Genomic DNA, 12198 nt, shown 5'->3' with positions numbered 1-12198 from the left:
ACCAAAAGACCACCTCAATGACTTTGGTGAGGATAATTTTAAACCTGCCCACAGGCATTGTCAAACTTCATTTGAATACATTTTGAAGAATGTGCGCAAAAAAAAACATATTATCGTTATAAGTGAGATGCATCCACATTCAGTGTAAACAAAGGAGAGAAATACACTCTCTCACTCGTCCAAACACACCTTTGTCCGTTTTGTGTCCTTAGTTCCTTATGTTATGGAATTTATATGAGGCTGTCGATCACATGCTCAGTGACATTAATAGTTGTGCATGCATAAGTGTGTGTTTGTGCTTTTTACTGACATTAGCATTGATACTACTGTAGTTCAGGTTTTATATGTCATGACTTTTCCTAGCCTCACTCTGACTCGGAGTGTAGAAATGTTTTAGGACAAGTTTTGAAACACCACACAAATGCACTAAACATGTATTTTTTGACTCCCTCTTTTGTTTCTCTTACACCTTTGTTCATTCTTCAAACCATATCAAGCATTTTTTTTGTTTCATATGTTTATTCATTTAGTTTATTATGGTTCTAATGTTTAATGAGAGCTTATTTATCACACTTCTTTTACTCTTTACTCACTTTGTGTCATTCTAAACCTGTATGACTTGGTTACACCTTAGTACAGGGACCAACTCTCACTATTAACTAGTTGGTTATTAGCATGCATATTACCAGCATATTGGTACTTATTAGTAGGGGTGCTCCGATCACGATCTTCTCTATTAACAGCGGCTCTGTGTAGTAACAGCTGCTCTATGTGAAATCACGCACCTGATGGAATTAACCGCTGATTAGATAACCGGCTTTACTGACGAGATGCGCATTAACGATCAGCCGATCGTGATCGGAGCACCCCCACTTATTAGTTTATTAATACTTATAAAGCACATATTCTGCATGACCATATTCTACATTCCTAATGCTAACCAATATTAAACTTAAAAACTATTTTACTAAGCAGTAATTATGCATTTGAGACCAAATTCATAATTAAGAGTTAATTAATAGCGAGAACTGAACGTTAAATTAAAATGTGACGGATGGCCACGCTTAATTTTAAGGTCCAATTCTTGCAAAAAAAAAAAAAACATTAACTAGGTCTTTTGCTTCAATAAACTCCTAAATGCTGTTTGTTAATAATTAGTAAGGTAGTTGTTAAGTTTAGGTATTGTTTTAGGATTAGGGATGTAGAATGTGGTAATGTACGTAGAATATGCACTTTATACAGTAAGTACTAATAAGCAGCTAGTAAGTCAGGCCTCCGGCCCTCATCCACTTTTATTCTATGGACAAAAGCAGCTTGAACATTCTCCTAAATATCTCCTTTACTGTTTCACAAAAGAAAGAGTCATGCCGATAACAGTCTTACCAAGTTTACCAAGATCATTTTCAGTACAATTGATAATTAAGATGCAAAGTAATTGAATGAAATTCAATGATATCCGTCACCACAGATGACAGTGATTATTTAGAAAATATCAGACTGCTGAATTCCATGATTATCCAATTACAATGAGGTATTACAGATCGCCGTTTTCCAAAGGTAAATTCATTTATAAACATTAGCTTAACGTGTAGGAGATATCAAAATGCATGTGCTCTTGAATATTTCTGCCTGTGAATGCATGTCGTGTATGTACGTTCTCAAAGTGTAATGTATGCAAATGTATGGGTGTGTGCGCATCGACATGGCTTCCGTCCCGGGCATGTCGATGTGTCTCTCGTAAATGTTTCAATGTAAGTCTTGTTGTTGCCAAGAATTTTTGCACCTTTAAAATGTGTCAATCCCAGGTTAAAGTGATTCTCCATATCAGAGCATCACTTTCTATATATTTATGTACACACTATATGTACGTTCACATGGCTCTGTGCCATGACTGTACGTACATATGAGTGGATGCTTGTTTTGTATAAATTATTTCTATATAATTTATCATGTTTGCACAGACTAGTCCATGTGTCTTTATCTGTACGTAGTTCTATTTGCAACTCGATTTCCAAAGGCAAAATTACAATTTGCAATTGGTAAATTCAAAAAGTTCGCACTCAAATTTAATTGGACACCTACTAGCAGAAGGGACCAGACATGAGCTCTGAGTCTACTTGGAAATGCAGCTGGGACCTTGTTTTTCTGAAAACCTAGTCATGACAGAATCCATTTACAAAACTAAATGAGAGAGCCGAAGCTTCAGAAGCACCCGGAAGAGCCACTGCCTCACTAAAACACGATAAAAGGCATCATGGGACAGATTTGAAGTGAGTCTTTTTTAAACTAGTGTGTGCCCGATTAATGAACGGCACCGCCAGATAGCCATGGCTTCTCTCTCATACCCTCAATAATGAACAAACTCACCATAAAGCTATTTTTGGCACCCAACAATGGGCTGTAAAAATTCTCAATATGAATTGGCAACAAAATACATGCAACAATTTGGTGTACAAAAAAGGTTCAGCTGTCATTTTCTACTGTATAAATATGTCTAGAAAATTAAAGGCCGATTCCTAACACAAGTCTTTTCGTGTTTGGTTGACAGCTGAGGACACATGTGGTGATACTCTGAGGGGTTCAAGTGGCATCATTACGAGTCCCAATTTCCCGAGTGAATATTACAATAGTGCGGACTGTACGTGGACCATACTTGCTGATCCCGGAGACACCATCTCCATCATTTTTACAGACTTCCAGACGGAGGAAAAGTATGATTACTTGGAGGTGGAGGGATCCGAGCCACCAACAATATGGTGAGTCCAAATGCCTTGCCCACCGGTGTTTATTCCCATGCTCATCTGTCTTTTGGCGTTTTGGTGCAAGCGGTAGCAGCTTCTTGTCGAATCTTTGCCTAATCCCATGGACATCTTAAATGAGCCATCACCACCATCCGTAACATTGTAACTGTGTGTTATCCAACGAGTGTGTGATTTAAATGTAATCCTGCATGTTTTAACAGCGTTTCCTCATTTAGTGTTGTTGCCGTGCCTGTGCATCATGTGTGGTTTCCAGCTGAACCTTATGGATGTAATCATTAGTCAAAATGGAAGTGTCTAATGTTTATATCATCATAATATTTCACCTCTGCTGCTTATTGATTGGGCTCAAATTGGGCTATTGATTCACTTCTTCCAGCCATGTCTACCCTGGTGATGATGGGTAAAGGATGGGTAATTATTACCAAGTTTTCTTGTTTTCTTCTTCGTATGATGAGCTACATTTGTTAAAAGGGAAAAATCCATTGCGTGCTTGTGCTGCATGCAGCTCTTAAAGGAAATGAACATGAGTATTGATCGACCGAAATGCCCTTCCACTTCACTTTACCATTATAAATTGAACTCAAGCCAAGTTTTTAATTGCATCTCATTTGAAAGGTATAGTTTTGATGACAGTCAGTGTCATATAGTGCCTGGGCCAGATTATCCATAGACGGGATTGAACGAGTGCCCTGGGGCACCAGCCAATAGGGGAGCACCAAGTGATTAAAATAATGACTTCTAGTCCTTTAAAATATTTTTCATGTTTTTTTTTATATATTATTTTGATGGGAGAGGTCCAGCTATATATAAAATGAAGAGTTAATGATACAATATATTTATTTATGTAGTTATTTATTTATTTAGTCATTTATCAGACGCTTTTATCCAAAGCGACTTACAAATAAGGACAACAGAAGCAATAAGTTGTAGTATAAAAAAACTGATCCAAAACTAAAAGCTAAAACTTTATAAATACTACCTATACACATTTTTAAAATAAAGAAAATAAAGAAAAATGGCAAAAATTAAAAAAAACGTAACCTTTAAGTGAAAAAACAAACAAATAAAGCTAAAAACATTTAAAATGGATTAAAGAACAAACTGTATAAGAGTATACCCGATATTTGTGTTTGCGTTCAGGGGAGCTTCAAAGATTTCTACTTGCTTGTTTTTTCAACATTGAGCAATGTATCGAAGGCATATGTTGATTCCTTGAATGCAGTGTTATTCAGAATCCACTCACTGCTCAAAATACTGGAGTTTTGTTCATTGCTGAGTTATGCAAGCTCACAAGTCCTCTTCTTATCACAAACAAAGTGTAGACAGGGTGTAAATAAGAGATTTGTTGTACAGTGAAGAGAGCTTCATTAATTATAAATGGAACGTTGTGAGGTCACAATGAACTGGAGTACGAGCTTTTAAAGATTATTAATGGAGTTTGCAAATGTGATGTTAAACAACAAACAACAGTTCAATAAACAATTAGTTAATATTAGGTTACCTACATTGAATGATTTTAACAATATTACCTGATTTTGCACTATTTCAGTCACTATAAAAAGTCACAGCTGAGCCACTGCACATCTTGAAGTCATTTACGAATGAAACTGCATTTTTTAAATTAATATGTTGAATCAATGATTCAATTACCTATTCATAAAGACAGTATCTTGCTTCATTCTGGAATGAATCAGCCATTCAAACGAAATCAATTGAATGAATGATTTAGTGATCAAATCAGTGACTTGCTGCCAGCTTCTGGCAGTTTTATATTTAAATAAATTTCAGTTTTTATTTAAATAATTTCAAAAAATAGTTTGGTATTCAGTCTTTTTTTATTTAAAACATTACTCTCACAACATTGTAATTCATTTAAAGCATCCATGCCACCTCTGAGCCTCTGTAAATGTCTGTAAATTTACCTAAATGCGGTCATCCTAGGGCACTACACTGTGTTAATTTATACAATAATTTTTTTCCTGGAGTTATAATGGATCTAGTTAAAAGCTAATGTACTGTAAGTGATGTACTTGTAATAGCATGTGACACTAAAAACAATGAATGTAATGAAGTCGCATGTCAATAAACCAAAGTCAAGCATCTCAAAAACATTTTGCACTTAACTCTTTTGCTGCAGGCCCTGTGACTTTGTAGCATTTTGTTTTAGTGTAGCTACACTGTACTCATTTGTCAAGAGTTTTCCTAAAACTCAAATCTGGTGTTAAGAAATGCTGGGTGTCCCATATCATCCTAAAAGAAAGACAGCAAGAGTATCCCCAACTCTCCTCTGCCAAAGTCGGTAACCCTAGCAGTTCCATTAAATGCTCATGATATTTATATGATGTGAAGCAAGCAGTCGAGGGGGTATGTAATGGTTTCAGGCATGCAGCGGTGACATGTTAACACATTGTTTACAGTGATTTATTCAAGACAGTCTCTAAGCGTCAAGCGAGGGGATGTCAAAGAGAATTTTTAAAGGGAGCCAGAGAGCCTGATTTGAATATGCATGCTATGTAGATGAGCCGGTCCTTCTCCAATGCTGATTGCTGCATAAACAAAGCACAGCGGACATCTGAGGGAAGCTGCTGATAAATGTAGATGTGAAAGCAACAAGCTTCACTGCCCCGTGTTTGTACTGCTCATTCATCCGAGACTAGATCAACAGATAAACCTGCCTCATCACTTAATCATATCTGGCATTAATTTTACTGCGCATTAATCTGTCTTGTTTGTAATTAATTTGTTTTTGCAAACTTGTGAGCGCCTGACCTTTTTTGTGAATTTGGAATAGGTGACACCACCCCTCACCTCATCCCAGATCTAGCATGCCATTTACAGAGTGTAGTAACATCTCTCTCACGTAATTCTGGGTCACCACCTTTCAATGATTACCTCTTATTGGATTAGTCAAAGCAAGGAGACATTGGAAACTCCTGAATAAAGCACCACAGGTAGTTTGGTGTGCTCCAGTGATGTATAATTAATATCTTTAATAAAGGATGAGCTTCATTCTCTGTGTTGCAGTCTTAGTGCTCTTCGACTGAGCAGCTTATTTACTCAAATGTTTTCTGCTCAAAGTAACTCTGTGTTTAGGGCAGGTCACCCTGCCAGCATCTGTGATGCCCCCGGAACTCAGAGTTCAAGTAGGCTAAGGGTAGCTGTGCTGGAAATTGAAATGATAATGTAGATATATTAATATGATAATTTATTGGCTATTTTGCACCTGGTTTCTATTGCAAAGGAAATTTTAGAAAAACAAAGAGCACGTAATGTCTCTTATGAGGTTATATCTAAAATGCTTAATTTTTATTCTTGCTAGTGCAAACGTTTAATTAGTAAATTACACCAACAGTTACTGTTGCATTTCATGGAATTATTTGCAGCTAATTGTCAGTTAATGATGTTATAAATGGTGTGTGGAAACTATTTGCTATTTTTAGCATGAATATGAAGGGTTTTATTCTTCATTTGAATCTCTGCAAGTTAAAGCAAAGGAAAAAAAACTGTTGTCAAGGGTGATATTATTAACAGAAATTGAGTGAAAATTTCAAATGAATAATTGGCACTTGTTTTTTTTCTAATTTTAAAATTATATTTTATTGTAGAAACTATTTTTAATGTTGTAATTATTGTTATTACTTTTATTATTGTTTATATAACAATTTGAGTGATAAAAAATAGGAATAGGAAAATTATTATTGTTGTTGTTGAAATATTAATAATAATAATAATATATTACTATTATAATAATTACTACATTATTATTATTAAAACAATTTCAGTGAAAATGTAACAGATTTCTTACCATTTAAAAGAGTGTAGTTTTAATTTATTTTAGGACATAATATTTATTTGCTTTAATTATTCTTAAATAATTCAACATTTTGTTCATTTCCTTATTTACTCTGTATTTTCACTCGCAGACTTTTGGACCTCACTGTTTTATATCTGGTGGCTTACAATTGCTCATCCCTGAAGTGTTGAACCATTACAGGCATTAAGGTGTGTGCTGCTCACTTTACCAGTCTACTTCTCCCCTCTCAATTCATTTCCCTCTGATTGAAGTTCCCCTGAGCTTCCACTGATACCTGCATCGTCATTCCTCCTCTGGATCTGTCACCCGGCTCTTTATGTGGGCCACAGTCTGCTGCGTGGCTTATGATGCTGCTCTGACAGCTTCAATGTGGCTGGAGTACAGATATCTCCAGCAGCTCTTGGTCTGTGAGCTTGTTCAGGCTCTCAGCAATTCAGAAAGTCATCACTTCGACCCGAACCCGCTGTGTGAGTCAGAATGCAATGAGGGTGATTAGATCCAGTGTTTTTGTGAGAGCAGACGTGATGGAAACCAGAACGTATCAGGTGAGCTGCAATAAACGTGTTGTAGCATTGTTTTATTCGCTGTATCTGCCAAAGTACAATTTTAGAAGTGCTACATCTCAGTGCTCAAAGTAAAATATATATATATAATAATAAACAGTGGCCCAACAAATTACTCTTGTAAGGAAATAGATGTGTCGCACAGCCATTCAAATCAAGGCCTGAAATGTCTCCATTCTGCTCAGGACGGAAGAGAAACGAGCCATTTCTCACCGGGGAGACAGTGGGATTAACTCCAGGCAACCGCTCATTACCTCCCATCACAATTTATCTTCTACTTTTATTGGAGATGATTGGATTAGATCACTTTTGTCCCTTACCATCACTCATGGGAAGGCAGTGTATTGACCATGTTTAAAAAGGGCAAGGCAACCTCGTTTACTGTTTACTGCGCAATGGGAGTCCAGTGCATTGTAGTCATAGATAATTCAATGCCACTGACGCTTCCTTTTCATTCTCCGTAGAGCGTGTGCGATAACTCACGGTTGATTTATCTGAAGCACAGGTTATTTGAGCATTGGAAGATTGTGTTCGCTAGTTGAAGGCTAGTTTGCCTTAACATGTTTGTACCAAGAAGATGCTGTTTGTTGAATATCATACAGTACCTTGACTGATGAGTATGCAGAGATTTTTTGAAAAACACAACCTTCAAGATGTGACCTGGTTGTTTAGGATATAGCAAAGGAAGCTGTTGCGAAGTGGAAAGTGTAATGGGAAACTATCTCTTAGCGTTCTCATACATCTCACTGTATACATTAGTGATTCATAAATAAAATATGCTAAAGCATAACTTTAAACGTAACTTTAGGTTTGTTAGATTTATTATTATTATTTTTTATCTCTTGCTCAGCTTGCCGTATTTATTTGATCAAGCATACAGTAAAAACAATAATATTAAAAAATATTAAAATATATTCTATATTGCATAATTATGGAATTTAATTTATATAATAGTATGAACAGTAATATATATTATTGTCAATTTTAAAAAGAGTTGTGCTGCTTAATATTTCATTTTATTTTATTTTATGATCTACATCAACATCTTGACTTGTTTAGTAATACTTTCAGAATGTGCCAGTCCGTTTGACAAATTTTACCACATTGAAATCCATTAGACAGATTTTCCCCCAAAATCAGAGCAGAGAATGTATGTGAAAAGGCTGCTGATTCTGTCTAGCTGTGACACACACACAGACTGTGTGCTTGGATGCCAGCAGAGGACCCCTCCAGCTCACTCTGTGTTTGGGTGAGAGGCAGGAGCAGGAGGATAATTACCAGCGCCCTTTTAATTCTGTGAACATGTAAAGCAAGCTGGCATCTAAAGACTACAAATACAATGTTACCTAACTAAAATAAAAAATTATACAGACTATCAACCCAGCAAAAAGGCCCGAAATTCTCTTCATACTGTCAGGATGAAATCTATTTTGAAACGCTTTCAAGAAACACTTTATGGTAGTCTTTTATTTAAAATTCTTGAGACATGTTTTTAATAAATGTACATGATAAGAAGCAATATAGATATTGTTTAGTTGCTTGATTTCAGGATATGAGCTTGAAATGAAGATATTTTCATTTTAATCCATCATGACAATTTCATTGAAAAGCCCTTCTTTTTGTAATAGACTTGCACACAAAGGTGCTTTTCCTATAATATCTGCTTTTCTTCATTTCTTTGGCAAAAGCTTAAATAACAACAAGGGGGTCGAGGGAGACTAAAGTGAATTGAACATCAATTGAAAGTAATGTTATGCATTCCACGTTTCAATCAATTTTGTTGGCACACTAACCAACGCTCACTTCTGGGAAATCTACAGCACCCGGACGGAAGCAGCATTCTGAGCAGGAAGTGTCTTCGCTGTGACCTTGAGATACATGGACTTTAGGTTCCCTCAGCATGCACACACATTATGTAGATTTAATTGTATGCATAACCACTTGTATAACATGCACTCTCATGCCATTATTTACTTGATAAATGTAAAAGTGATATTATATGCATACATACATTACCCTGCTGTTGAAAACTTTGAGGTCAGTATAGATCTTTAATGCTCACCGAGGCAGCATTTATTGGATTAAAAATACAATAAAACCGTGCTATCACGAAATTTTATTACAATTGAAAATTACAGGGTTTTTTTTCATATTAATATATTTAAAAATGTAATTTATTACTGTGATGACAAGGCTGAATTTTCAGCGTCATTGCTGCAGCCTTCAGTGTCACACGATCCTTCAGAAATCATTCTAATGTGCTGCTTTGATGTTCGACATTTATTATTATTATCAGTGTTGAAAACATTTGAGCTGCTTAATGTTTTTGTGGAAACTGTGATTTATTTATTTATTTTTATTAAAAAAATTCAGGATTCTTTGATAAATACAAATTCAAAAGTTCCAATCGATCTTTACAAAGAAAGTTTTTGCTGTCCGTGTTGATCAACGGATTGTGTCCTTGCAGAATACAATTATTAAATATCAAAAAACAAACTAACAAAAATGCAATGACCCCAAACATTTGAACAGTAGTTTTTGCAATTGATAATAATGCATATGCTCGTATTTCGTTTTTCAGGTAATTAATCGATTTCAAAAGCATGCGTATTATTATTATTATTATTATTATTAAAGTTATTCTCAAGTCACTTTCTGAACAATGCACATCCCTGCATATGACACACCATTTTCTGTAATGTAACCAAACATTCCTATTTATATTAGTTCAAAACACACTTACACTCTGTACATACTTGGTGTCCTTCAAAAGCCTTTAGTAGTTTAAAACAAAACTCAGGGTCTCTTAAAAAAAAAAAAAAGAGAGAAAAAAACTCAGATGGGCTATAACCCATTAAAGTTGGCCTTCTCCTAAAGTGCTTTCAGAAAGTGAGAAGAGTTTAGAGCTCAGAGTTCAGTGACATTCAGTAAGTGGGGATGGGCAGCGTTAGGGCATTTATCAGCGGCTCCACAGACCTCCGGCAGCTCAGAGAGCAGCCGGCCTAAAGTGGAGGTGGCAGGCAACCAGAGGCTGTCAGCTTTGCCAAGTGAGAGATAAGAAGCTCGGACAGCAGTGCCTGGCAGGAGCTGCAGTGTTCTGGAGCGTCACAGTCCTTCAGAATGGGTCTTCCAGAGCAGTTCCTGCCAAGTCCCCACCACGCTTAGTCACTGTAGTCAGGTGGGATCCTTGTTAATCCAGCTAGTGATCCCACTCGTTCTGTACCTCGGACCCCCCTCGAGGGCTTAGTGGTCCGAGGCCTGTTTGCAGGTGCATTTGTACAAAAGCCGAGACAATTAGTGTGAAGCTAGCGGCTCTCTGAGATGGCTTTGTGCTGAACAAACCTTCCATGTGTGCTTTATTTTATCCCTGTTTCAAAAGAAAACTTGTTTTTTAAACCAGTACTTTTCTACCCAGTCTCTAAACGCTCTCAGAAAAAAAGGTACGACAGCTTTTACCAGGGCTGTCACATTTATATTACAAATAATATGTACACTTTAGGAACTAATAGGTATGAATATGCGTACACTACAAGTAAGTAGGTACATGCTATAAAGATTAAATTAAATGTATGCATTTAGCAGACGCTTTTATCCAAAGCCACTTACAGTGCATTCAAGCTATCAATTTGTACATATCATGTGTTCCCGGGGAATCGAACCCCCAACCTTGCGCTTGATAAGGCAGTGCTTTACCAATTGAGCTACAGGAACACATATGTTATATAGTTTGTCATATATATGTAGCTATATAGTGAGGATATTATAGTATATTAATCAATTTTCCATTTTAAGTCAAATTCTTCAGGTTTATTACCATCAAATGTCAATGTTTATTACATTTAATATTTATTTTAAAAATACACGTTTAATGCATGTATCTTGTAATAATTAGGTTGTTATTGTTATATTTTGTTTATTTTTTTAAATGTATTTATCAATTCTATTTTACATGTATAGTGTCATTACAAGATTAAGTGATTGCTCATCCTAACTGAACTATTTCATATTGAATATTTTCCTGGAGCAGCTTATATGTTATTGTTACTCCTGCTGTTCATTATGCAGCCAAGCACAAAGCATTTGCGCATTTCTGTCAAAATCTTCTCGACTTCTTTATCAAATGTACTGTACATGTTTGCAAGGCTGTTTTGCCTTTGAGAGCAACTTTATCTTCATATGTGCTACATAGCCATAAGCAGAAATCTGAAAAATTCTGAAATCAGCACATGTGCGTTCTCTGTACCCAAAAGCAGCGTGCACGTGCCTCAGTGGCTCAGACTGTGGCATGAATTTCATTCAGAGCTGTGGGATAGAGCCAAAATGGCTGCCAGTCAGGAAAGACCCTTAAAAGCAGAAACAGTCAACTGATCGGACATCACAGTTGCTTTACATGTTTTAGTTTTTGTCCAAATACGAATTGAAGTGAAGATATGTGTGGTTTGTCTTCTGTGTTGAACGTCTCTCGCTCAAGGACAGAGAACATCTTTTCATCGTAGATCTCTGTCCCCAGGGAACTGTTAATTTGGGGTTTTTGAATACTGCCTCAGCTGATGACTGTAAGGATGAAGGAAGCCATTAGAGTGGAGATGTTTGAGGATGTCATGAAGGAGTGGGGTTGGAAGGAAAGCATTGAGCTTTAAGTTTCCATGAACTTGCATTTTAATCCTACTCCCAAATGGTGCTGTGTAAAGTGGAGATGTGTGATAAATACCACATGAACATATTGGGCAGCTGCTCTACCAGCCTGCTACATATCAGTTAAGTGGAAATTTGTCAAAATATGTAGCATCGTGTGTTGTTTTTGTGTGGATTGGCTTAACTCTGTGTTCTTGGAGGTGTCCGTCTTTTTTATTTGCGTGACTGTTTGCATTTATGCACTGTCAAAAGTCAATGACGTTTTATTCAACATGCAGAGCTTTTTGAGTCACACACTGAAAATGTGAATTATTGTAAATCTGCATTATAAAGAAATTCACATATTAGACCAACAATATTCCAACAGATGTTGTTCCAACTAGACAGTGTTGCCTGAACAAACCGTTTCATATTGAACAATTTG

At 36.3% G+C, this 12198-nt stretch overlaps 1 protein-coding gene across 4 annotated transcripts in view; it reads left to right on the top strand.

The window, feature by feature from the left end:
- The window catches only part of LOC113062137 (CUB and sushi domain-containing protein 3-like), a 365289-nt gene that overhangs the window by 156296 nt on the left and 196795 nt on the right, over positions 1-12198 (top strand). For all 4 annotated transcript variants that reach the window (XM_026231758.1, XM_026231757.1, XM_026231756.1 and 1 more), the window contains exon 5: positions 2549-2756. In XM_026231758.1, the coding sequence (XP_026087543.1) occupies positions 2549-2756 (208 nt within the window). The remainder of the gene's footprint in view (positions 1-2548; positions 2757-12198) is intronic.

Source organism: Carassius auratus, chromosome 44 (assembly GCF_003368295.1).
Source record: "Carassius auratus strain Wakin chromosome 44, ASM336829v1, whole genome shotgun sequence".
NCBI classification, from domain to species: domain Eukaryota; kingdom Metazoa; phylum Chordata; class Actinopteri; order Cypriniformes; family Cyprinidae; genus Carassius; species Carassius auratus.
Note: the sequence above shows the minus strand (reverse complement) of the source record. Positions and strands in the feature narration are given on the sequence as shown.